Below are 24,115 nucleotides of genomic sequence, written 5' to 3'. Positions count from 1 at the left end.
AGTCAAATAATGAAAATGGTTAAGAGTGCTGGGCAGTGGTGGCGTACACCTTTAATCCCAGCACTTGGGAGGCAGGCATATTTTTGACTTCGAGGCCAGCCTGGTCCACAGAGTAAGTTCCAGGACAGCCAGGGCTACACAGAGAAACCCTGTCTCAAAAAGAAAAAAGAAAAAAAAGAAAAAGAAAATGGTTAAGAGTGAAAATAAACTCCTATCATCTAGATTGGGTCAGTACTAGTACTCAGAGTCAAGGGGTTGAGGTTCACAAAAGGCTGATTTAGGGTGAGAGATCATTTGCCAAATATACAGTTATGCCCACTACCTTGTACTGCCATCAAAGGCCTTTTTGAATCATGTGCAGAGCTATAGATACAGCAACAATCTACTGATAAGTGCTTAGTCTAGGTACCAGAGTAATGGCACCTGTGCAACAGTCTTTGCAGAAGACAGGAGCTGTGGCTCAGATACCCTTCTTGTTCCCATGGGAAGCTAACTCTGTAGGCTGCTACGAGGTACTCAGCATCACATTTGAGATGTACCATGCATGCTCTTACCAGAAAACAGAATGGAGAAAACCAGAGTGAGGTTTTCAAAGGGATAGGAACTGACGTTTCCAAGAAATCTCTGCATCCATCTGGCATTTTTGTGTTACATTATATTTGAAGTCTTACTATGTTGGCATATGTTCATGTATGTGAGCATGCATGTGTGTATATGTAGAGGCCTTGGTCAGGTACCTGCAGTCAGGCACCTTTACAGGGATCTTTACATGTATGTTTCAGGCACATAACATGAACATATGGCACCACTCAGCCATATGCCCTGACTCGAAAAGAGCCACTCTCCATTGAGCTCCATCGCCAACTCATCCTACAGTGTCTTGGCTTCTCAAACATGTTCTCAATTCTTCAGTCAGGTCACGCTCACAGTATCAAACACTGAGAATGAAATTCCAGGGATCATTCACAGTAGGGCTACAATCTGTCTTTCCTACCCAGTTGTCATTCTGTCCTTCTGGGCAGCTCACCTCTGCTTCATTCATCTGCATATTATATAATATCAGATATTATTTTACAGGAGAACCCCAAGAGGGTTTATTCAACAGCATGTTTTTCTGCCTTCTTTACTGGGACTGCTTCACACTAGAAAGTTATTTTCTTTAAAAAGAAACAAAGGAAAAAAGGGAAACTGTGGAAATCAGATCTTCCTCTCTGTCCTGCTAGAATCCATCACCCTTAAGGGAATAAGGCACCTTAATATGATGCACAGGGACAAAAACATTGTGCACAGCAGACCCTGTGACTTCCAAAGCAAGGACTTTGCTAGCTCAGGCCCAGCAACATAGCATAGCACTGTAAGAAGGGCTAACTCACAAGCTCCACAGAACTCCAAGAGCCACAGAAACTGACAACCAATCTCAGGTCTCTGGTCAACCTCATCCTCCTTTCAAGCAGTGCTCTCTTTGTAGATGAATAGAGAGGCACAGACACTCACACAAGTGTGAGAAGTCAGACAGCCGAGATGTTTCCTACTGCCCATACACGGGACTGGTAGACTCTACCCCTCCACCTTCATCTGTTTCCTCACAGTGAAGATCAAATGAGACATGAAGAAAACAGGTCATAGGCTGGGCCATATTGTAAGAGAAGGTGAAGTCACGGGCAGGCTTACCTGTTGAGGACTTCTTGTCAGTGCCTACGCAACTAGAGGATGCCTTGCAGCAGATCTGAGGCAAATCATTTTCAGTTCATTGGGGCTATTGTTTTACAAAAAGGAATTTTTAATTTCCTCAAAATGGCCTCAGACTACTTTAAAATGTGTCACCACCCAAATCTATTGATACACCTTTTTCTCCAAAGATGCCCTAGTTATAATCTTTGTACAGAGTCTAGAATTCAATAAAGCATGCTGAAACATTACAAAAAATTGTAAAACACTTCCCAAAAAGCCATATAATTAAGACCAGTTTTAAAGAAAATAAAAGGAAAATTAGAGGCATCATAAATAATATGATCAGGTCACAGTTCTTCAGTGGTCACCTTTTCCTGAGCTTTGGGACAGGTGTTAGTCCTGGGAACGCTTTAGAAGCTGAGTCTTGCTGGCGGTAAAAGGACATATCCAGTTGGCAACTAGGCTGAGCTTCTTTTCAGCACTAGGATTTGAACAAGGCCTGCTAGGAGATGCCAAACGGCTTTGATAGAGAAACCATGTAGCCTAAGGAAGGCTTGGTAGTTCTCAGATGCCAAACCAGGAGTGGGGAAGGCTAGTACACACCAAGTTAAGGACTCTGAGCAGTTTCTGCAAGCATGTTGTGCTCTTCTCTGCTCTAGTGAATAACTATACCGAGAACAAGGAGAGGTGGAGCAGTGTGCCTCTCCAGGAGTTAGGACTCTGCCTATCTGCAGAAAGCTCACATGCAGAACAGACACAGGAGCAGGAAGTGAGTGACTTTGATTAGACTTTGACATAGACCATGACGAGCTCAGAGCACCGGATTCTGGCATTCTTGGCGGACGACCTTTATTACAGCGTTCCAGGATGCCTTGGAGGAAGTCAGCTCAGTGGAACCTCTAGTGAACACAGGCTGTCCTCTGGAGCCACAGGGGTGTGCTAACCTCCACTTTTCTTCCGGCTCTGCTTTGCTTTCCGAGGCTTCAGGATGGTGTAGTTCACATATACCGTGTATTGATCTGACAGGAAGGGAACATAGAATGCCCGAAGCAACTTGGAAGACCTGAAAGAGAGAAGAAAAGGGGGAAGGGATTTCATCATTTTACTGATGGCTCTGAAAATAATTAAAAGAAACCAAGTACTACATCAAGGATAATGTTTTATATGAATACAGAAAAAACTACTATTTAGGTACCAGATCATAATAATAGACTATATACCTTATTACTCAAGCCAAAACAAAAAACAAACAAACAAAAATAATCTGTCTCCCTAATAAGTCTGAAGAGCCTAGCAAGAGCTATGGGTCTGCATTTTGCATTCAAATGTGTCACATTCAATTGAAAGGCAATGATGACTAAAAGCCACTTTTAACATCCAAATAATTTCTGAATCTAGAAATATAGAACAAAATATAGAATTATAGAACAATTATATAAATGCTCAACCAATTCTGGCTCCAGCTCTAAGTTACCCTAGAGAGATGAGGAAAACTGTGACCTGGGGACCTGTACAACGTTCTAGCAGTGCCTGAATCAAGCAGCTAGTCTATACACAAGCATAAGAGCACAGTATGTTCTCGAAAATTCTACTCATGACTCAAGTATGAGAACTGGGGAGTGCTTTGGTTTTAAATTTGTTTGCTCCACATGATACAGCTGTAAGAAAGGTGGCAATGACACCCAGCTTCACAGAGTGCAGAGTTTAAGCCTACTCAGGGTCATGCAGATTAAGCAGTTTGTTCAAGTTCATGAAGTGACTGGTAAGAGCCTCATTTAAGAGTCTCATCCAGGTTTGATTCTAGAGTTTGCAAGCTTTACCATTATGGCTTAACCTGAAGACTACAGATTTATCCTTTCCTGAAGAGGTTGTAATAGCAGTTTCAAATGCATCAAGTATTACTTCCTGAATGAATTTTTCAGTCTGAAAATCCAAGTTGGCCCAGTTACTGGAAGAGAGATAGCTGAAGGGTGTCCACAGCCAGTCCCTTTCCAGATTCTAAACTTGTAAATGTCAGGTCGATGTGGCATTTGCACTGGCAGCCTACCTCTGGGCTTGGCAGACTCCTGAAATGCCTGCGCACAATGGTATCGCACTTGGCAAACACACCTCTTACAGATACTTCCCAACTGAGACGCTGGCAGTGCCCTGTGTTCGACAGAGACACACTTCACTTCAACAGCCAACAGCTCAAGGGCTTGGGTAGAGAAAAGAGGCTTAGAGCAGACTCTGGAGATAAAGCAGAGCTCCTGGGAGCAGAGTAAACAGGATGAGGATGCACCTGGCTCAGACAAAAGTTAATTTCCTCTTTTTGCTCACATTGCACAGATAAAGTGATGTTCCAAACAGAAAGTCTAAAGCCAGCACCAATTCCCGTAGGTCAGTGGCCATTCCAGAGATGACTCCCATTTTTTTTTTTAATAAGCTAATTTGATTTATTTAATGTATATGTGAACACTGTAGCTGTACAGATGGTTGTGAGCCACCATGTGGTTGCTGGGATTTGAACTCAGGACCTTTGGAAGAGCAGTCAGTGCTCTTAACCACTGAGCCATCTCTCCAGCCCGACTCCCATTCTTTAAGTCATACACACTGAGTTGGACTCAAGCCCTGGGTCAACATCGGGGTCTGCAGAACCAGCTCTGCAGCAGCTTCAGCACAGAATAAACCACTGGAGACACACGCTTATATCCTCCAATGAATACAGTTGAGAATCCTTATTTCAATACTTTCCACCTCTAATGTCATAAGAAGAAAGCACACACACACAGATGAGAAGCAGACAGCAGCTGTCCACTGACACTGGGACACTGATGTGCAAGCAAAGTTCACACTGTGGTCTGCAGGTAGCTATAAGGCTAGATGAATGGCTTCAAACTCAAGAACTGAGAAGGTGGGTCAGCATCTGCTGCCAAACCTGGTGACCTGAGGCTGATCCACAGAACCCACATGGTAGGAAAAGGGGACGGACTCATCAAAATTCCCTTCTGAACTCACAAGTTGTCTTCTGACTTCCCATACGCATTCCTCCCCCACCCCTATAACACACAAAATACATAGTAAATGTGATTAAAAAAATAATAGATTAGTAAACAATCAGCTCCTAGCACAAAAAGAAAGTAGCATATCTTCTACCCAGTTAGCCTTCCCCAGGGAGGCCATCATTATGCAATGTTTGCTCTAAGACCCTGACTGATTCCCAGTATAATAAAGACACATCCTATGCCCTACCTGTCTTTCACTTTCCAAAATATTGTAAGATTTAAATTGGTACAGTTCGCAAGTGGGCGAGTTGAAGGAAAGGATACAATAGAGGAGCACAGATGACAGAGACATTTAAAAACTGCTGACCAGTCTGATTAACTTTTAAACTCTACCAAAAAAAAAAAATGTTTGAAGTAGGAAACAATGGAGGTTTGTGAATCACCAAAGGTTTCACAAAAAATAGCCAAGTGCTCTTTTTGATGAAGCAAGGATGAGGAGAGCCAGGAGCAATGATGAGCTGGATTTTATTAGTGACAAGTCTGAAACCTACCATCTTTCAAGATGGAGTATCAGGTTCATGCACAACAGCAAGTAAGCAGCTGGCTGTAATTTGGGACATCCATCTCAGGAGAAATGCATGTATATGCGTGTGTTCCCAACAAGGAGAATATGGAATAAAAATTCAGAATATATGGCCAGGCATGGTGGCACACATCTTTAATTGCAGCACTTGGGAAACAGAGGCAGAACAAGCCCTCTGAGTTCAAGCCCAGTTCAGCCTACAAAGCCAGTTCTGGGAGTTACATGGCTAGCTACACCTTGTCTCAAGAAATAAAAAACACCCAGAGTGTATATGTGTGTGTATCCATAGCCAAAAGAACATGGAAAAAGTTTCATGGATTATATTTTCTTTTTTCAAGGTTTATTTTTATGTGTACAGTGTTTGTCTACATGTATGTATGTGTATCATGTGCATGCCTATTGCCCAAATATGCCAGAATAAGGCATTGGGGGGCAGGGACAGTTATGAGCCACGATGTGGGTACAGAGAACTGAGTGCAGGTCCTCTGTAAGAATAGCCAGTGCTCTCAGCCATCTCTCCAGCCCCCATTTATTATATCTTCAAATGAATCTTTCATTACCTTCAATTCCTATTTTTGTAAATAACTTATAAAATAACTAAAAAAAAAACATAAAAAGAGACAGGGTCTACTGGACCAAGACAATGAATACTGATGATCATTTTCCTGGTATGATGACAGGTAATACCACAGAGCCACACATATTTCAGGGCTGCACACAGAAGTGAAATGGAAGGCCTACTATGTGTTACTGCTGGGTATAAAAAGCAAGCTAGTACAATAAGAAAGAGAAAGGAGACTGGGACAAGGTATCTACAATCCGTATAGTAGAGGATTGCCGTCTAGAGTATGTGAGCTTCCTACAGTTCAGGCAGAGTAACTCAGTGGGAAAGAACCACAAAGGAAATGAATAGCAAACGGAAATGCAAATGGCCAATGTGATCTGAGAGAATACAAGCCTGGACAGCAACTCAACAACCATGTTTGCAAAAACTATGAAGTCTGACTATACCTAACACTGGTGCAGAAAGAGGAAACACACATGTCAGTGAAAGGTAAGGCCACAACCACATGCACAGATGACTGTAGTAGAATTGGTCAGAATGAGCAGCATGCACCATGGGGGCCACGTGCACAGGTGACTGCAGTAGAATCAGACAGAACAGCATGCATCATGGGGGCTTTATTACTCTATGATGACTTGTCTGTTTATTTTCATGCTTCACAAATAACTTATTTTGTTTTCTGCTTATTGTACCAGAAAGTTTCAAACATATAAAGTTGGCAAAATGTTACTTATAACATTTAAAATGAATAGACAATTTGTCCCAAATTTAGAAAAAAAAATACTTTATTCATTCATTCATTTTGAAGATAGTGTCTCACTGTGCAGCCTTGACTGGTCTGGAACTCACAGAGATCCATCTGCCTCTGACTGGAATTAAAGATGTACACCACCATGCCCCATCCAGAAAACCTCAAATTCTTCAATATGACAACTATATTTGAAGATCTGCATGCTTGCCACACAGCTTCATCATGATTTCTCAATGGGCTAATGGTCTCATTGAATTCATATTCTTATCTGAAGACAAATGGCACACAGCCATAACTTAGCATATATACTTCTAAAGCACCAACACACAGGTTCAGAAGGGAAGTTAAATGCTGAGAATTAGATTCATCTCAGACACCTCACTGGAGGTGTGTGCTCATCTGAGCACTGGTGACTCTTCTTCCAGTTCCTCCAGCTCAGGGTACAGTCGGGTCTTTTCAGTATGTCTTTCACAATGTGTACACACTTATTTGTTAACTTGCTGAATGCCCCTTTATTCCTACATTTAGATTTCAGGGACTGAGTATGTTTTATCTATGCCCGGTACTACTGTATGATGAACAGCATAAATGTTGGAAGGATGGGTCAGTGAAGGATAGGCAGATAGATAAAGGATATCACACTAAAGAATTCAGCTGAGCTCAACCACAGTGAGCACCATCAGGTGACAACATAAATGCAGGTATGAAGGGCAGATAACAGACAAGTCCTATTCTAATGAGAAATCTCAAATCCAACAGGTTGTGGTTTGGGTTAAGCATCTTGTCAAGGACAGACATGAAGTGAATCAGGAGACACCCCAACTCTGCAGTGTTCACCCAGTGTGGAGCCACTGGAAAATTAGCACTAAATTCTAAACACAGCATTCAGCGAGGAGTCTTTTATAGGTAAACCTGAGCACAAAACTGTATAAAAGGAGAAAGTACAGGGTCTTGTCAGAGCACAGCATTGAGCATCCTGAGAACACAGGTATTCTCAGCTACCACACAGAGCCACTAACTAGCTAATGGCTTCCAGAGGTAAGGTGGAAGGAAGCCGCCATCATGGTATGTGTGCCCATCTCTCAACTGAGAAGGGATGAGTCTGTGGGCTGTCTGACTCGGTGTTTAGAACAAGTTGGCTGGAGTTGCCCTTGTCTGAAACTAGCTGCTGTTCTACATTTCTTCCTCCTTTCATCTGCTCTGACATGGAAAGAAGGGAGGCCCTGACTACATTAGTTTCTTAACCATTAGTATCTGCAGCAGCTTTAACTGCTGAGGAAGACTGGTTATCCTACATTGTTTCTAAAGAACAGAAAATCAAATTTATAAAACAAAAGAGCAGCTAAGCACTGGAAGATAAGAGTCTTCACACATAATGTGTGCACATAAATCAGAATTATCATAAACTAAGACAAAACCAATACTATCAAAGTTCATGCCACAAGGCCCGTAATGAAATGCCACAGTGTGACCCGAAAGGGCACAAGCGTTGAACATTAGAGTTGCTCAACAAAGTATAATAGGTTGACGATGACTGAATCTGTAAGGAACAAGATTTAAGATAGGTGTCACTATCATAGCAACCCAAACACCGTACCCCCGTAACAGTCCCTTGAGCAATGCGAGAACGGAACAGATATGCACAAAACAACTGTCCAAGCAGTACAACTAGCTGACAGCTCAGAATGTGTTCTGATTCAATTATTGTGCCATTTATCAGGGTCTGAGAGCATTCTGCTGTGGAGACTTAAATCTGCACTTGCTGACATGAGCGGAAGACTGGCAGCTAGTCCCCCGACACCACCAGCCGGTGCAAGTGGAAATACTGAGTCAATTTGTCAGCGGAGACAGACAGCCTTGTGACACTTGGGTTTCCCTCCCATTTCTACCTGTCTGTCTGTCCATCTGTCTGCCCCCTGTCATCCATCCAACCACTCATCTCTCACTCAAACATTAAAACCACATTTAGCCTTGCTGCTTCAGCCCCACTGAGTACTTCCTGGAGCTGCTCTTTGCTTTTTCTTCCATGTAATGCACTTTTCAGTGAGATATTTTCTATACCTGTCCATGTAGAACTAGTCCTTCAAAGCACCATCAGATCTAAAGACAACCTGGGGTTTTCTTCACAATTCGGTCATACTCAACTACTATCCTTTATTGGGCAACTCTAATATTCAAAAGGCTGGTATTAGGCAAACATAAGGGTGGTTTGGTGTAAGGACACTGCTTTATAGTCAGTAAGCCCCGCAGAGGTAATTCACACTCCTATTTCGCAAGTGTGGACACAGGAGCATGGTTTACATGCTGTACTTGCTAGAGGACCCACCCCAGGGACAGGCCACAATGCTGCATCCCTAGCTTTTAGAACTCTCCCACAGAAAACACTCATGATTCTGCAAATGGAAGAAAATGCCAGGCTCTCAAACTGGATGATCAAGTCTACTTCCCTAGCATCTAATATTCATCTTCCACGAGGAAATGAAGCTTCAAAAGAAAAAATAGGTTCTGTTTTCTTCTCAAACATATTAGTCCTAAATCCATGAGGCAGAGCAGAGCAAAGGAGGAACCTACACAGTGTGGGAGGAAGGAAGAAGGGAGCTACAATGGCCCATGGGATGGTGGCCCAACTGATTCAGACAGTGTCCATGTTAACAAAAGAAATGGTATTCAAAGAGGCCAAATGACCTTTCAGGCTCTGGTTCACAGAGTTGGCCCAGTCACCCTGACCCACGTGACTGGTATTCCACTTAACCTTCAGCAGTTTATCCAGCACCCAGGCCACAGTGCTGACCACTCAGAGTGACCTCCAAAGAGCTGTAAGGTGGCATGGTCAGAAGTCTGTGGAAGCACAGACTGGACTTGCAGCACTGTGACATGGGCCGTAGTGAATCATGCCCCTGACCTGTACATCATGTGGCACAACATCCTAGCCTCTGCACCAGTCACTTTTAGCCAACATTCAGGGCAGCAGAGTTGGGAAAGACTTATTAGGCAACTAGACCCTTCTGACCTTCAGTCCTGCCAAGGGTTGGGGGAAAGCGCTCTGAAGTCTTTTCCCATCTGGTAGTGACTGAGAGATACAGACAGCATACAACAGTGGCTCTCAGTCTCAGCCCTGCTCCTCAGACCCTTTTCTGTGCTTTATCTGTGTGGCAGAAGAGCACTGGAAACCATCTCAAGAAAAAGACTCTGGCAAGCTTTAAAGGTTTGAAGTAAACAATGAATATACTTTGCCTCAACAATTTTTATTTCACTAAGGTACAGGCTTCTGACAAGACCCTTATCTTGCTCCCTTCTCCTTTTCACCATTACATAAATCCAGCTCTAAGAAAATAAATCTAGGGCTAGAGAGATGGCCCAGCAGCTAAGAGGACTTGCTGCTCTTCTGGGGAGCTTATGTTCAGTCCCCAGCATCTATACCAGGAGGCTCACAACCACCTGCAAATCATGGTGCACATACATACATGCATTCATAGATTCACACATAAATAAAAAAAATGAGTAATAAAAATAAAAAGAATGTAAAACCCAAGCCAGGCAGTGGTGGGGCACACCTTTAATCCCAGCACTTGGGAGGCAGAGGCAGGCAGATTTCTGAGTTCAAGGCCAGCCTGGTCTACAGATTGAGTTCCAGGACAGCCAGGGCTACACAGAGAAACCCTGTCTCGAAAAAACAAACAAACAAAAGAATGTAAAACCCACCAAGTCATATACTTAAGGCCCTCCAATGTGCAGAGAATCATAAAGAAGCTGGAACAAAAACTGATGTCAGTTGCTTAGTCCATTAGCTTAAAGCCAGGGCAGCCTGAAGCACTGAATCCCCAGTCTACAGCACTCACTCAGTAAGGAGATGTGGAGATGGTCTTTCTAGAGAACTAACCCCATAACAATAGAAAGCAGAGCTCACTGGGCTCCACAAGGGATTAAAAGGTTTGTTCATTTTACTTTTCCTAAATGATTTCAATGATTAAGGAACTAAGACATTATGCAATACGCAATGAGTTTTGAAGCCAAATCTGGCCAAGGGTAACTACGTTAGATGGAGGTCTTGGAAAGGTACCTGGGGGAAAATGGGGAGGGGGCAAGGGATGAAGGGGAGGCAGCAGGCGGAAGCTGACAGAGAATGAAAGACTGTGAGAGCAGTGAGCTGATAAAGTCTAAGAGGACATGAATTCTGCCCTTCCTATTTCTCAGCATCCTCGGCACCAACGAGAGAGGTAAGGCACCATGGTGCCGGGCATGCAGGGAAAGGACTAGAGCGTCCTCGTAAGGCACCAACGAGGGAGGTAAGGCACCATGGTGCCGGGCATGCAGGGAAAGGTCTAGAGCCCACCACTTTCTGGTTGTGTGGAAGAACTGATTCAACTGATTCTTCCCAAAAGACCAGATGCCATCTGGTGTGCCAGCTATTGACCATCAAATCTTGCCAAGACTGTGCTCTCCTTTCCACCTGGGTAGGAAGGGGGAATGGCCTTCAGAGCTGCATCCTTCCCTCTTGTAAGAAATCTTTGAATTGAAAATTAATTCAGAAGGAGACTGGCATTAGAGAAGCTGTGGAGAGCTTATAACATGTCCATACGTTTTTGGTGGTTCTGTCATAGGCAGAACAATCCTACTCTTATCCATTGAGCATAGCTGTGGCTTGTTTCCCACCAGCAGCAGGATGAGGGAGAAGTGGTAAGTCTGTCTTCCAAGGCCATGTCATAAAAGCAATGGAGTGCAGCCCCCATGACGAAAGGAAAAGCCACAGGCAGGAATTCTGGGTGATGGCCTCCTCTGAGATCTAGCCAAGAGCTAGTCTCAGTAGCCAGAGGTGTGGGGGAGAGAGTGGGGATGCCTCAGCCATCATCTGATGCCCAATGCAAGAGAGACCCTGAGTAAGAGCTGGCCTAATGAGCCAGCTATAGTCTTCCTCTACAGCTTTAAGAATGGGTGATTGTCACCCTGCAGTAAGCTTCCAACTAACCTACCCTTCACAACACTTAACTCTGGTAAACCAGTTATTTTACAGAAATAAATAGTCTGCCTATGCTGGCTCCCATCAACCAGACGCCCCTATCACACAGGACACAAATGGATAAGGCATACAGGTGTGATGGTCTTCAGGCCTCACAGTTGCTGGGTTTACTTCTTGGAAGGTAATCAAAAAGCAACACACCATCTATAGAAATTCTCTAGATTAGCCAGCTAAAGTTCAGGTTTCTGTGCTGGGCGCTGAAAAAACAAAGCAGCAAATATCATGCACACCCCACCTACAATTGAGGCTGCAATTGAGGTCCTTTGACTCAAAAGGGACCCTACTCTACCTGCCAGCTGCTGGTTTAACCTGCCTCTGTTCCTCATCTGTAATTAAATCTGCAGGAGTTTGAAACCCTGCCTAAGTTCCCCCAGACTATTTGAAGCCTCTAATCATACAAGTCTAGAATTCAGCTGGATGAGACTCCAGAATGCTCTAAAATGGAAGAGGCACAGATGAAAGCCATGCAAACAAAATGAAAGTACGTACGAGAAGCAACTACAGATAGAGCGTGTTGTAGCCACTGGGGTCCAGCATAAATAAAACCTGCCCCAATCACAAAGACATGCTAATAATTTTTAAGTGCAGGGGCCTTTAGATAATTTCCAAAGCTGCACACAGACCCCCTCACTTCAGAACGCCAACGTCAACAGCCTGGAGAGGTGTTCCCACCAGGCTCTGGGGCTCCACACTCACCACTGAGCCGCTGATTTATTCCAGCACTCTCCTTCACTCCTCTCTGGGGACTCTTGGAGGAGTTATTACATCCACCCACATATCAAGCTACTTTATACAAGTAGCAATTATGTCCTGGTTCAAAGAATTAGGAAAAAAAAAGCCATCTTGTTTAATAAAGGATATAACGTGAGCTGGCTTCAGGACAGCAAACCTGAACACTTTCTGTCGGGGCCAGATAGAAGACACAGCAGTTAAAAGCACTGGCTTCTTTTCCAGAACGATGTAGAGGCTCACATCCATCTGTAACTCCAGTTCCAGGGGACGTGACACCCTCTGCTGGCCTTAGAGGGCACCAGGCACACAAGTGCACACATGTAGGAAAAACTTTTAAGTGTTACTGTCAGGTAGATCTATCCCATCTCCCATGAGATGACAGTCCTTATAAGCACAGCCAGAGTCTGTTGTGAGAGGGTCAAGGTCTAGAAGCTGGGGCTGGAACCAGCCCCACGTAAGCAGAGCTACAAGTTGGTCACTGAAATCTTCTGCCTGGATGCTCCAGCTAGAAGGTCTGGGGTCTGTAGGCCTCTGGAAAGCAGAGAAGCCAGTTCAGAAAAGAGGACACAGGCTGCCATGCTCCCAGTGGGTGAACCTGCCTCCAGAGCTCAGCAGCCAAGGCCTACCTTCCACACCCCAGAATAGCCACTGGGGTCCAGCATATTAAAATCTGCCCCAATCACAAAGGCATGCTAATAATCTTTAAGTTGCTTCTCTCCCGCAAAAGTTCTCCAGTAACATTCTCTCAAAAGTATGTATTTTAGTATGTTGGTACTCAAATTATTCTGATTGTCCCTTTCAGACAGCCGAGGTCCTATTTAGACTTTGCCAGCAAGGAATGTCAGCAAAATGAATCAAGTAAAACTGTGCAAATCTACATAAGAAATGTAAGGACAACATAGTCCCAATCGTAGTCCCTGAAGAGCTTGTCAATTTATTTAAAGGTCTAACTTCCTAGAATGCTTTCAATTTAAAAGTACTTTCATACACTCCTCTCATTTAGTCCCTACAAAAATATATATGACACCTTTGTTTTATGGATGTGGTGGAAGTTTGGGCATCAGAGCAGTACTAATAGCAAGAAGCCAGGATTAATGTCACAGGTCCTCAAACTCCATGTTTTTTTACTACACACCATGTCTCTGAAAGAATCAGATCTCTTCAATTCTATTTCACCACATCATCTTAAAAATCTGTGGCTGCACACAAGTTATAAGAAATTAAAACCCTCCAGGAATAATGGTGCATTCCCTTTAATCCCAGCACTTTGGAGATAGACGCAGGTGGATTTGTTAGTTTGAGGCCAGTCAGGCAGAGCCCTACTTGGAAACAAACAAGCAAACAACAATGAAACCAAAAGAAAAAATGGAGAGGGAAAGAGGGAGGCAGGCAGAGAGGGAGGCAGACAGAAAGAGAGGGAGAGAGAAGGTAAGAGGGAGAGAGGGTGAGGGGAGATGGAGAAAAGGAGAGAGGAAGAGGGAGAAAGGAAGACGGAGAGAGAGATTGAATTAACACTCTCCTGAAGACATTCAGCTCACAGGAAGATTGCTTAGGATCTACTGTTCCTCTATCTTTCCTAAGCCAGGTCTCACTGTCACAGCTTTCTCATCTTAAAAATGTAGGCACAGAAGATGAAGTCCCCATACTCTAATGAGGCAGAAGCACCAGGCACATGCGCTGCAGAGGCCCTGACACTGGAAGACACAGCCCCAGTACTCTACGAGGCAGAGCCTGGGCATCGGGTGCATGCGCTGCAGAGGCCCTAACACTGGAAGACACAGCCCCGGTACTCTATGAGGCAGAACCTGGGCACTGGGCGCATGCCCTGCAGAAGCCCTAACACTGGAAGACACAGCCCCAGTACTCTATGAGGCAGAGGCTGCGCACCGGGCGCATGCCCTGCACAGACTCCAACACCATCACTACTGCTTCTCTATCCTAGAGAGCTCCTCCATTCCCAACCTGCCACCTTCCACAATCTCTCACCCCTCAATTCCTTCCCATCTCCCTTGTTATCAAAGTAATGCCACGGCCACTACTAAGATGCCTCCCGTAAAGCGTCACCCTTTGGTCTCTGTTGCTCTGCTGTGGTTTCGGACTATCCACCCCATACATGTGTTTTCAGTGTCACTATTCATAATGGCAAAAAGTGGAAACAACCAAGTCTGCAGCCAAAGGAAGAAATGATAACAAAAAAGTACATGTCCAGCAATAAAAAGGGACAAGGGCTGTAAACTGGCTGGGTTTGTGTCAACCTTACACAAATTAGAGTTGTCAGAGAGGAAGGAGAGGGGTTGAGGGAGTGCTTCCATGAGATCCGGCTGTAAGGTATTCTCTTAATTAGTGATCAATGGGGAAGGGCCCAGCCAACTGTGGACAGTGCTGTCACTAGACTAGTGGTCCAGGGTTCCATAAGAAAGCAGGCTGAGCAAGCCATGGGAACAAGCCAGTAAGCAGTACTCTTTCACGGCCTCTGCATCAGCCCCTGCCTCCAGGATCGTTCCATGTTTGAGTTCTGTCCTGACTTTCTTCAATGATAAACAGTGGTGTGTGGACGTGTAAGCCAAATAAACTCCTTTTTCTCCCCAATTTGCTTTTCAGTCATAGTGTTTCGTTGCAGCAATAGAAACCCTAACTAAGACAGGATGGTACATGCTATAACCTGAATGAACCTTAAGAACATTTTGGGCGAGAGAAGCTGCATTAGCTATTTTCTGTGGGTGTGACAAAACACCATGACCAAAATAATTTATGGAAAAAAAAAAAAAAAGAGTTTGTTCTGACTTATGGTTGCAGAGGTAGAGTCATGACTGCAGCAGAGCTAGAAGCTGGCTGATCACACTTCCATTCACACACAGAAGGAAAACAAGCCAACGGGAAGCAGGAGGAGATGAGCCAGCAGGAAGCAGGAGGAGACTCACTCTCTCAAAGATGACACTCTCTCTCTCTCTCTCTCTCTCTCTCTCTCTCTCTCTCTCTCTCTCTCTCTCTCGATGGGGAGTTGGACAGCACCATCAACTGGGGACTAAGTGTTCGAATATGAGCCTACAGGAGACTTTTCTCATACAAACTATTCTGGAAGCCAAACACAAAACCATACACATTGTATGATCCCACTTATAAGAAATAGCCAAAAAATGCAAACCTATAAATAAGTAAATTATAGTAAATTATGAGTTGGAGCTGGTAAGGTAACATACAATTGTGGTTGTATAATTTGGCATGTAAACCATACTCCAATAAAGTTGCTTTTTTTTTTAGAAAACTGGTTAGATTTGCCTTACAAGTGTGGCTATAGTTGAAGAAAAAAATTGCAACTGGGCTGGGAACATAGCTCAGTAGGTACAGGTGCTTGCTGCCAAGCCTGAAAACCTAAGTTCAATGCCCAGGATTCACATGGTAGGAGGAGAATCAACTACTGCAAGTTGTCCTCTGATCCAATGGAAGCCATGGTGTGCACACGTACACACGCACACACGTACGCACACACTCGCGCACAAACACACACAGTTTAAAGAGAAAAAGCAGAAGCAGGTATTACCCTATCACATTCAAACTGCAAATCCTATTTCCTAGTTCCCTGAGGAAAACTGATGCTGTCAGAGGAAATGCGCTCCACTTTGCTCATCACAGGCACCCGACTATGAACTCTTCGGTACTTAAGATTACACACAACTCAGAGACCCACCTGCCTCTGCCTCCTGAGTGATTAAAGGTGTGCCTCAAGTTCAAGGCCATCTTGGTCTATATAACAAGTTCCAGGAGGACTATACAGAGAAATCTTGTCTCAAAAACAAAACAAAAATAATGATGACGATGTTAGAGAGTACATAAAACTTCAAACCATCCCTGGAGAACATTAGCTGGAGAGGTCCCTGTGGCCTGTGGCTGTGACAGCAGACAGACCCCTACACCATGCAGAAAGCTCTAGCAGGTGGGTCTTACACGATGGCTTGAGCCTTTATTTTCGGGAGTGTCTTCTCTCATCTAACTCACTGGCAATGCTATAGCAACCCCTTCCTTTCCCCTACGTCACCTGCTTTTAGTTGTAACAAGAGTCTTCTCATCCATTTGTTTTTTTAAGAATAGTTGGGGGTTATTAAATATTTTTTAAATTTCCTGGAAATAATTAACAATTATAATAAAGTAGCAGATTCCAAAAATTAACATATTAAAGTCAATCACTTTTGTACAAATCAGCAATGAACAAGCAGAATTTTAATTCAGAAAGTCAGTACCACTTACATTAGCACTTCCCCAAAAGATATACTTTTATAAATCTACAATATGTGTACAAAATCTATACAAAGAAAACTACAATGAAATAAACTACAATGAATAAACCAAGGAATGACTGACAGAGGCATTCCTGGATTGTGAACAGAGTGGCTCATTATTACTGAAATACCAGTTCTTCCCAACCTAATCGTGACACAATCACAATCAAAATCCCAGCAAATTTTACAGAGACCAAAAAAAACTGAATCTAAAGCTTATACAAGTCGGCAGAAGACACAGAATAACCAACACAATATCAAAGAAGATGACGACAAAGTTATCTGGAAAAATGACCAACTTGAAGACTGAACATAAAGCTGTCAGTCAACACTGATATGGTCTACGAAAACACAGACAGGAAATGGTCTATGCAGACAGACAACTACAAATCTCTGAGAAGGGAGCAGAGCAAGAAAATAGAAAAGTGAAAAGCTTTCAACAAAGGGTGCCCTAATAAGTGGGCATATAAAAATATATTTTATTCATATAAAAAAATGAATCTATACCCATGAAAAAATTAACATGGATCATAGATCTAAATATACAGTGAAAAATATAAAACTCTATTAGACAGCATAGAAAGTAACTAGATTTTCAGGTTGGCTGCCAATTTTAGATATAACACTGATCATGATATGATCAGTAAAAAAACAAAACAAAACAAAAAAACAAATAAGATGAACTTTACTAAAGTCAAAATGTTTGCTTTTTGCAAAAGATATCAAGAAAAGAAGACTAACAGACATACCTGCAAAAGATGTATCTGACAAAGGATTGCAGTTGAAAATACACCAAAAATTCTGTTAACTCCACAATAAGGATAAAAACAACTCAAGTAAAAACTTAGTTAAATGGGGACCTATGTACATATGTAACAGCTGTGCAGCTGGGTCTTCGTGTGGGACTCCTATAAGTGGGAGCAGGGCTGTCTCTGACTACACTGCCTTGCCTGCCTTTGGGACCCTTTCTCCTAATGAGGGCTGCCTCACCTATCCTCAGTAGAAGATGTTCCTTGTCTTACTGCAACTTGATATGCCAAGGCTGGTTGATAACCATGGGAGGCCTCCCCTTTTCTGAGAAGGGAAGGCAGGTGGGGTAAGGGTAGGGGATGTAGGAGTGGGGGGTTGGGAGGAGAGGAGGAAGGGGAAGCTGAGATCAACTGGGATGTAAAGTAAATAGATAATTTAATTAATAAAATTAAAAAAAAAAAAAACCAAGTCATATGTGCTGGAAAGATGGCCAATGGCAGAGCACTTGCCTAGCAACCATACAGCCCTGGATTCAAGCCCCAGAACTGGAAAAAGGGAGAGAAGAGGGAGAGAAGAAGAACAGGGGTGGGGAGGTGGGGCAGGGGTGGTGGGGTGGTGGGGTGGTGGTGGGGATCCGGGCCCAGAGGTTTAAAACACCTGTAACATCTGTAAGTCCAGACAGACAAATAACAAAATGTTCCTCCTATATATCACTAGAGAAAAGGAAACAAAACAGGCACACCTCCCTCTGGACTGGTAGGAATATAGAATGGCAGTTCCTACAAAGCTAAACAAGCTCACACCACACAATTCAGCCATCATATTGTTCAATACTAACATAGGGAAGATGAAAACTCACCTGCCCAAAATATGCATATGGCTATTTATGCAAACTGAGCCACCCTCATCGGATCATTGGAAATCCTGAACAATCTAAAGCTTAAAACTTTCTCAATGCCACATCATTAAAACTTTGTTTCACAAAATCTTTAAATAAAATTACCATAGGAGCTAGAGAGATAGCTTAGCAGTTAAGAACAACATTGTTCTTTCAGAAAACCCAGGTTTGAGTCCCAGCACCTACATCAGGTGGCTCCCAGCTGTCTGTAACTTCAGGTCCAGAGGACCCAATGTCTCTGAGGAGCACCCACTCACATGTGGCACACACACACACCTGACTAAAAATAAAACATCTTTTAAAAAAATTACCAACAAGGTGTATGTATAAAGTATAAATGAAACATTAAACAAATTTTGTGCATAGACCTGGGTTCTGTCCTTAGCTAAGATATCTTAATATGTAGACAGACGCATCTGCCAGGTGGATTTTAAGTTTCCTTCATGAGTGCCTGGAGGAGCCCAGGACTTGATCTCCAAGCTTCTTAGGTACCATCCCTCAGAGCAGCTGAGCCTGGCCCAGGTCCTGTAGCACCCCTGAGTCAGGAACACTCTCGAAGGGTGCTGCCTCCCTGTGTCAGATGGCTTCCTGAGCCCTGTCTGTCTCTATTCCTATGTGTTTCTTCAGGAAGCTCTCCAGGCTCTGTTTGTTATGCACGTGGTTTGCTTGTTTTCTCTTTTATGAAGTGACAGTAAATAAAACTGATTAATTTAGCATCAAAAAAAATTACCAACAAGGTATATGTATAAAGTATAAATGAAACATTAAACAAATTTTGTGCATAGACCTGAGTTGTCCTTAGCTAAAATATCTTAATGCACACATTCCAAAATATGACATCTAAAACACTTCTGGCCCCAGTATTTCAAATAAGAGACAGTCAGCCTGTAATAGCTTTACTCACAACTGCTATTACAGACTACATGTGTGCATCCCCTCAATTCATGTTAAAACCGATGTGGTGACTCACATCTATAATCCCTGCAGTTGGGAAATGGAGGCAGGAAAATTGCGAGTTTGAGACCAGCCAAGGCTACATAATAAAACTCATCTCACAACTTTTTTCCTGTGCTTTAATTTGATCCCCGGTGTGATGGTAAAGGGAGGGAAGGCTCTGAAAGTCACTCAGCCACATGTGCAGAGCTCTCCAGAATGGGCTTAGTTCCCTGAAGAGAGCAGAGAACTGGCTTACCCTCTGTCCCGTGTTAGATAAGACAAGTCACTATCTGAAGCCTACATGTACACACCAGAACTGACTGCTAGCACACTGGCCTTAAACTTCTACCCTCCAAGACCATGAGGAGTGAGTGTCTGCAGGCTCAACCCCTCAGTCTACAGTAATTTCTTATGGTAGCATGAACTGAAACAATGGTAAAAACTTAAGAGGCTCTTAAGTCCTTTGATGGGGGATAGACAAGGCCTACTTTGACCACCTACCTAAAGTTATAACTCTTGGCTCTAGTCAGGTCCCACTCTCCAACTTTCCCTTGGCACTTACTGACTTCTAATGGACTATATGCAATGACTAATCCTGACTGTCAAGTTGACTGGGTGGAGAACCATCTAGATTAGTAACTCACAGTCTATTGGGTATTTCCAGAGAAAAATCAATGGGGTAGGAGCTACCCTGAATATGAGCATCATCATCCAATAGGCTGCAGGCCTGCACAGGACAAAGGAGGGAGAATCAGGAACCAGCTGGTACTCCCATCACCAGCAGACATCAGACCCCAACAGCTTCAGGCTTTCAATGAAGAGTCATACTGGCAACTCTCTAGGGGGCTTCCAGGTGTTCATCCTGGGACAAGGGTTATGTCATTAGTCTCATATATGTTCTGAGCTTCTCTCTTCTTGGCTGACCAGCTGTTAAGTGCTCTGGTTATCGAGTGTGCTCTCAACAATCCCCTTTCATAATTACACATGCATTCAGTTGGATCCCTCCCTCTACAGAACCTTAATATACCATATAATCCACTTCCTCCTTTATGTTTATTGGCTGTGTCCCCTATTCACTTTCAGACAGAACACTTACAAACACCCTCACACCTCCCATTCACACCTACAGACACCCTCACACCTCCCATTCACACCTACAGACACCCTCACACCTCCCATTCACACCTACAGACACCTTCATATCTCCCATTCACACCTACAGGCACCCTCACACCTCCCATTCACACCTACAGACACCCTCACACCTCCCATTCACACCTACAGACACCCTCACACTTCCCATTCACACCTACAGACACCCTCACACCTCCAATTCAATCCACACTTCCCATCATTGTTCTTACCGCTAATTCTGAGGTCCTTCTGAAGACCAGCCATGTCCTGGCTCTTTATTTTAAAACCTTCACTAGATCTTCCAAGCATGATGCAGCACACTTGCAGTCTAGCACTTGGGAAACTAAAGCAAGAGGATAGCCACAAGTTCAAGACTAGCTTGGTCTATCTACTGAATTCCATGCCAGCACTGAGCTACAAAGTGAGACCCTGTTTCAAACAACCAAAATAAAATCAAACAAGTCCTACCCAGTACTTGCTGAGCTTTATTCTGAAAAGTATGGACATCAAGCTCCTCAAGGTATACTTTTAATCTTGTTAGCAATGTCAAAATGCTTGGTTAAGACAGTCAAAATCAGTTATAAAACTAATTAAATCCTTATTTGAGTTTCCATAGTAGACCTACCTGTACTACTCCGAGTCTTTCATTAAAATTTCTCAGTACACAAGGACAAAACTGTAAGATGCCTTGGAATCAAATCAGAAGGAAATAAGAGTGACTCAAGACAGCCAGGGGCTGGATTCTCAGCTCCAGCATTCATTTTTACCACTGATTAGGACATTTCTCACAGTTGAACTACATACCTAGATGCATCCAGGAATGGTCTGTGGGCCAGGCTGACCCATTCTTCTCTGTTGGATGAGTAGTTTGGCTCCCGAGGTGTTTCTCTCATGGTATCCAAATCCACTAGGTAATGGCATTTGCTGATGTCAATCTGAAATGGAAAGGGTCAGTTCTCCATCAATCACTGTGAAGATTTCTGCAGACAGGAGACCCAACAACAACCCTAAGAATTCCCACAAGGTGGCAAAGGGACAAGCCTCCAAGCCACATGTGCTGTCACTGAGGCTCCTGGGGACAGCATGCACTCGCTCAGTTAGGCACATGGGTAGCTGTGGGTGGTCTGCAGCTACTCTATGTTTTTAAGTCCCTTCCGCCCACAGACACTTATGAAGCCAATTCAAGTGTACAGCTTATCTCTAGAAAAACTATCTTGTGCTTACCACTGCTTGCTTCCCTCTGTCTATCTTATCCTAGAGATCTGAAGGGCATGAGTAACAGAGGTACCAGTCTGTGAGGAAGCCCTGACTCTCCTGAGGGAGGCTAAGGCTGCACTGCACCTTATAACAATACAGCAAGACCATGAGCTTCTCCTGCAAGCCAATAGAATGGACAGAAGCACAGACAGAACTGACTCCACAATTCAACTGAGGAACTACTGCAGGACCGAAGGGCAGGAAAGTACAGAATATCAGTAGCCATTCAATAGCTCACAACCTAGGATACCCTAGGGTCTGCAGGTGAATATAAACCATTCCGTCTTAAAACTGGAAAGGCCTGTTCATCAAAATCACCATTATGAAAGTAAAACAATAAACACAGACTAGAAAACAGACAATATCAAGCAATCAAGGTTCGTATAGTATATATGATGTGCTCCTGTCGATCACTGAAATAAAAGAAACCACCCAACAAGGAATGGGAGAGCTACTTTTGCAGAATAAAAGGTCCAAGCCCATTTCTGGGTTTAAAAACCTACCAAGAGCCACCAATCCCTGAGCACAAAATCCTACTAATCCCTGTCTAAGTATTCCTCTTGGATGGAAAAGTGTCCTGGCACTTGAGAGCCCAGGAAAAACCAACCAAACAGCTCTGAAAGAAGAAGGTATCCCAATGGAAGGGCATCCTGAGTCATGGGAGCCGAAAACACACAGCTCTGAGAGGAAGCCTCCACTGCAGAGAGGGTGCAGCTCCCAGAGGAGGGCATCCCCAGCTAAGCAGCTCCCAGGGGAGGGCATCCCCAGCTAAGCTCAGGAGCCTCAGCCTCGCTCCTCTCTTTCTTTGCTTCTTCCCTTCATTGCTTCTTGGCTTCTTCTGATGAAGAGTCACACCAGAAAGCAAATCTCATAAAAGAGACTTGTTGAAGAGACAAATCTAGGAGGAGGAGAGATGAATGCAGGAGTGGCTGCCTTTGCTTCCAGGATTGGACATTAGGGAATTAAACAAAGGGCAGGGCTTAAATAAGATTTCTTAGGAGCAGAGCTTTTCAGGGCAGACATTTTCAAAGTGAAGATTGGTAGATTTCATGGCTTGAGGGTGTTCCATGCTCGGGGACTGGTAGGTTTTGTGGGAAGTTTAGGGACTCGTGGCTTTTTCCACCTTCTTTTCCCTGCATTGGGCCCCTGGGTTGGGATGGGAAGAACTTCCTGGATGCAGGCAGCTTTGGTAAAGTGCCATCACTGTTAATCTGCTCGAGGAGGCTGGAAAGGTGGTGTGGCCACCAGGGACAGCTGCAGGCTGACATGGGAAATACCTGTTTTGACAGGTGCCACCATTTTGAGAGATGCGGACCTTATTTTGACAGTTCCTGGGGCTTATCTCTCGGGATTACACCCTGGGCTCAGCTTCAAATTCTACCAATTCCTACCCTGAAATTTTCTACCCTGGAAAACTGGTTTGTGCAAGAAACCCAATGAAAGCCTGTCTCCTGCTCAGTTCTCTGCTGTTTCTCACCAGAGCAGGGGCAGCCATCCTTCTGTGTCTCTCTTATGTGAGGTTTGCTGTGTAGTGTGACTTTGTGGTATTCCTTGGCTTCTAACTGCCAAGACATTTTCCCTGGCAGCCCTGCCTGAACCTTCTCTAATTGTCCTAAGGACACAGGTATTCCCCTCAGAGCTGCGACACCTCTACTGAGGAAGGAAACCTGTCCCCTCAGAGCTGTAATACTTGGCGCATTAATAGAGGTATTTCAAAAATCTTTCAATGAACAAATGAAAAAGTGCTCAATTTCACTAGTAGGCAGAAAATGTAACGTTAAATCACAATAAAAAAAAATCACAATAGAAAATGTCGGCCATCATATAATAACGTACTATAAAATTTTAAGAAAACTATTTGGTAGATCTATCAAAACTGAACATCTGTATTTATCATCCAACCATTTTGTATGGTTTCCAAGGAAACCATAATTTCATATAATTCAACCTCAAATATATCTAACAGAAATACCTGTATCCTTAGGACAATTCAAAGAGGTTCAAAGTAGAACTGGGAAGAGGGCTCAGTGCATGAGGGTGCTTACCACCAAGCCTGAGAGCTTAAGAATAGACCCCAGGAGTCAACGGGAGAGGCGGAGAACTGACTGACGCCCTAAGTTGTCCTCTGATCTCCACATGTATGCCATGGCACATGTGTGCCTCACACATGTACACAAGCAACACATATGCACACTTATAAATAAATAAATGGAAAAAAATTTTAAATAAAGACAAAAGCAAGAAAACTATTACTATAGAAGTCCTCATGCTGCCTCATCGATGATGTAGAGACAGGAAACACTGGGGAAAGCCTGGGTCTGGGAACACTCTAGTCCTTGTCTTAGGAAATGGCTTCACAGGCATGTTCTCTTATAACAATTAACTGAGTATTAACACTTTGTACATTTAAGTGATGGGTTATATGTGAGGAAAGACTTGTTAACGTGCACATATGAGCAACCTGGTTTTCACTGGCTTGCACCAAGCTGATCTTTTCCAACTTCTACCTCAGAGCAGTGTTCTTATTCTCTCCCAGGATTATTTATATGTTAAAAACAAA

General features: G+C 43.6%; 1 protein-coding gene across 9 annotated transcripts in view; it reads right to left on the bottom strand.

Annotated features, from left to right (window-relative positions):
* Positions 1-1,755: 1,755 nt before the first annotated feature.
* Positions 1,756-24,115, bottom strand: part of Alg9 (ALG9 alpha-1,2-mannosyltransferase) — a 70,080-nt gene continuing 47,720 nt past the window's right edge. For 5 of the 9 annotated variants that reach the window (XM_031346113.1, XM_031346116.1, XM_031346115.1 and 2 more), the window contains 2 exons: positions 21,103-21,233; positions 1,756-2,734 (listed from right to left, as the gene is read on the bottom strand). In XM_031346113.1, the coding sequence (XP_031201973.1) occupies positions 2,611-2,734; positions 21,103-21,233 (255 nt within the window). In that variant the 3' untranslated portion in view covers positions 1,756-2,610. The remainder of the gene's footprint in view (positions 2,735-21,102; positions 21,234-24,115) is intronic. The other 4 variants (XM_031346110.1, XM_031346111.1, XR_004111955.1 and 1 more) reach the window with 2 other exon arrangements.

The sequence above is a fragment of the Mastomys coucha genome, unplaced genomic scaffold, assembly GCF_008632895.1.
Source record: "Mastomys coucha isolate ucsf_1 unplaced genomic scaffold, UCSF_Mcou_1 pScaffold23, whole genome shotgun sequence".
Classification (NCBI taxonomy): domain Eukaryota; kingdom Metazoa; phylum Chordata; class Mammalia; order Rodentia; family Muridae; genus Mastomys; species Mastomys coucha.
This window is presented reverse-complemented; position numbering and strand designations above follow the sequence as displayed.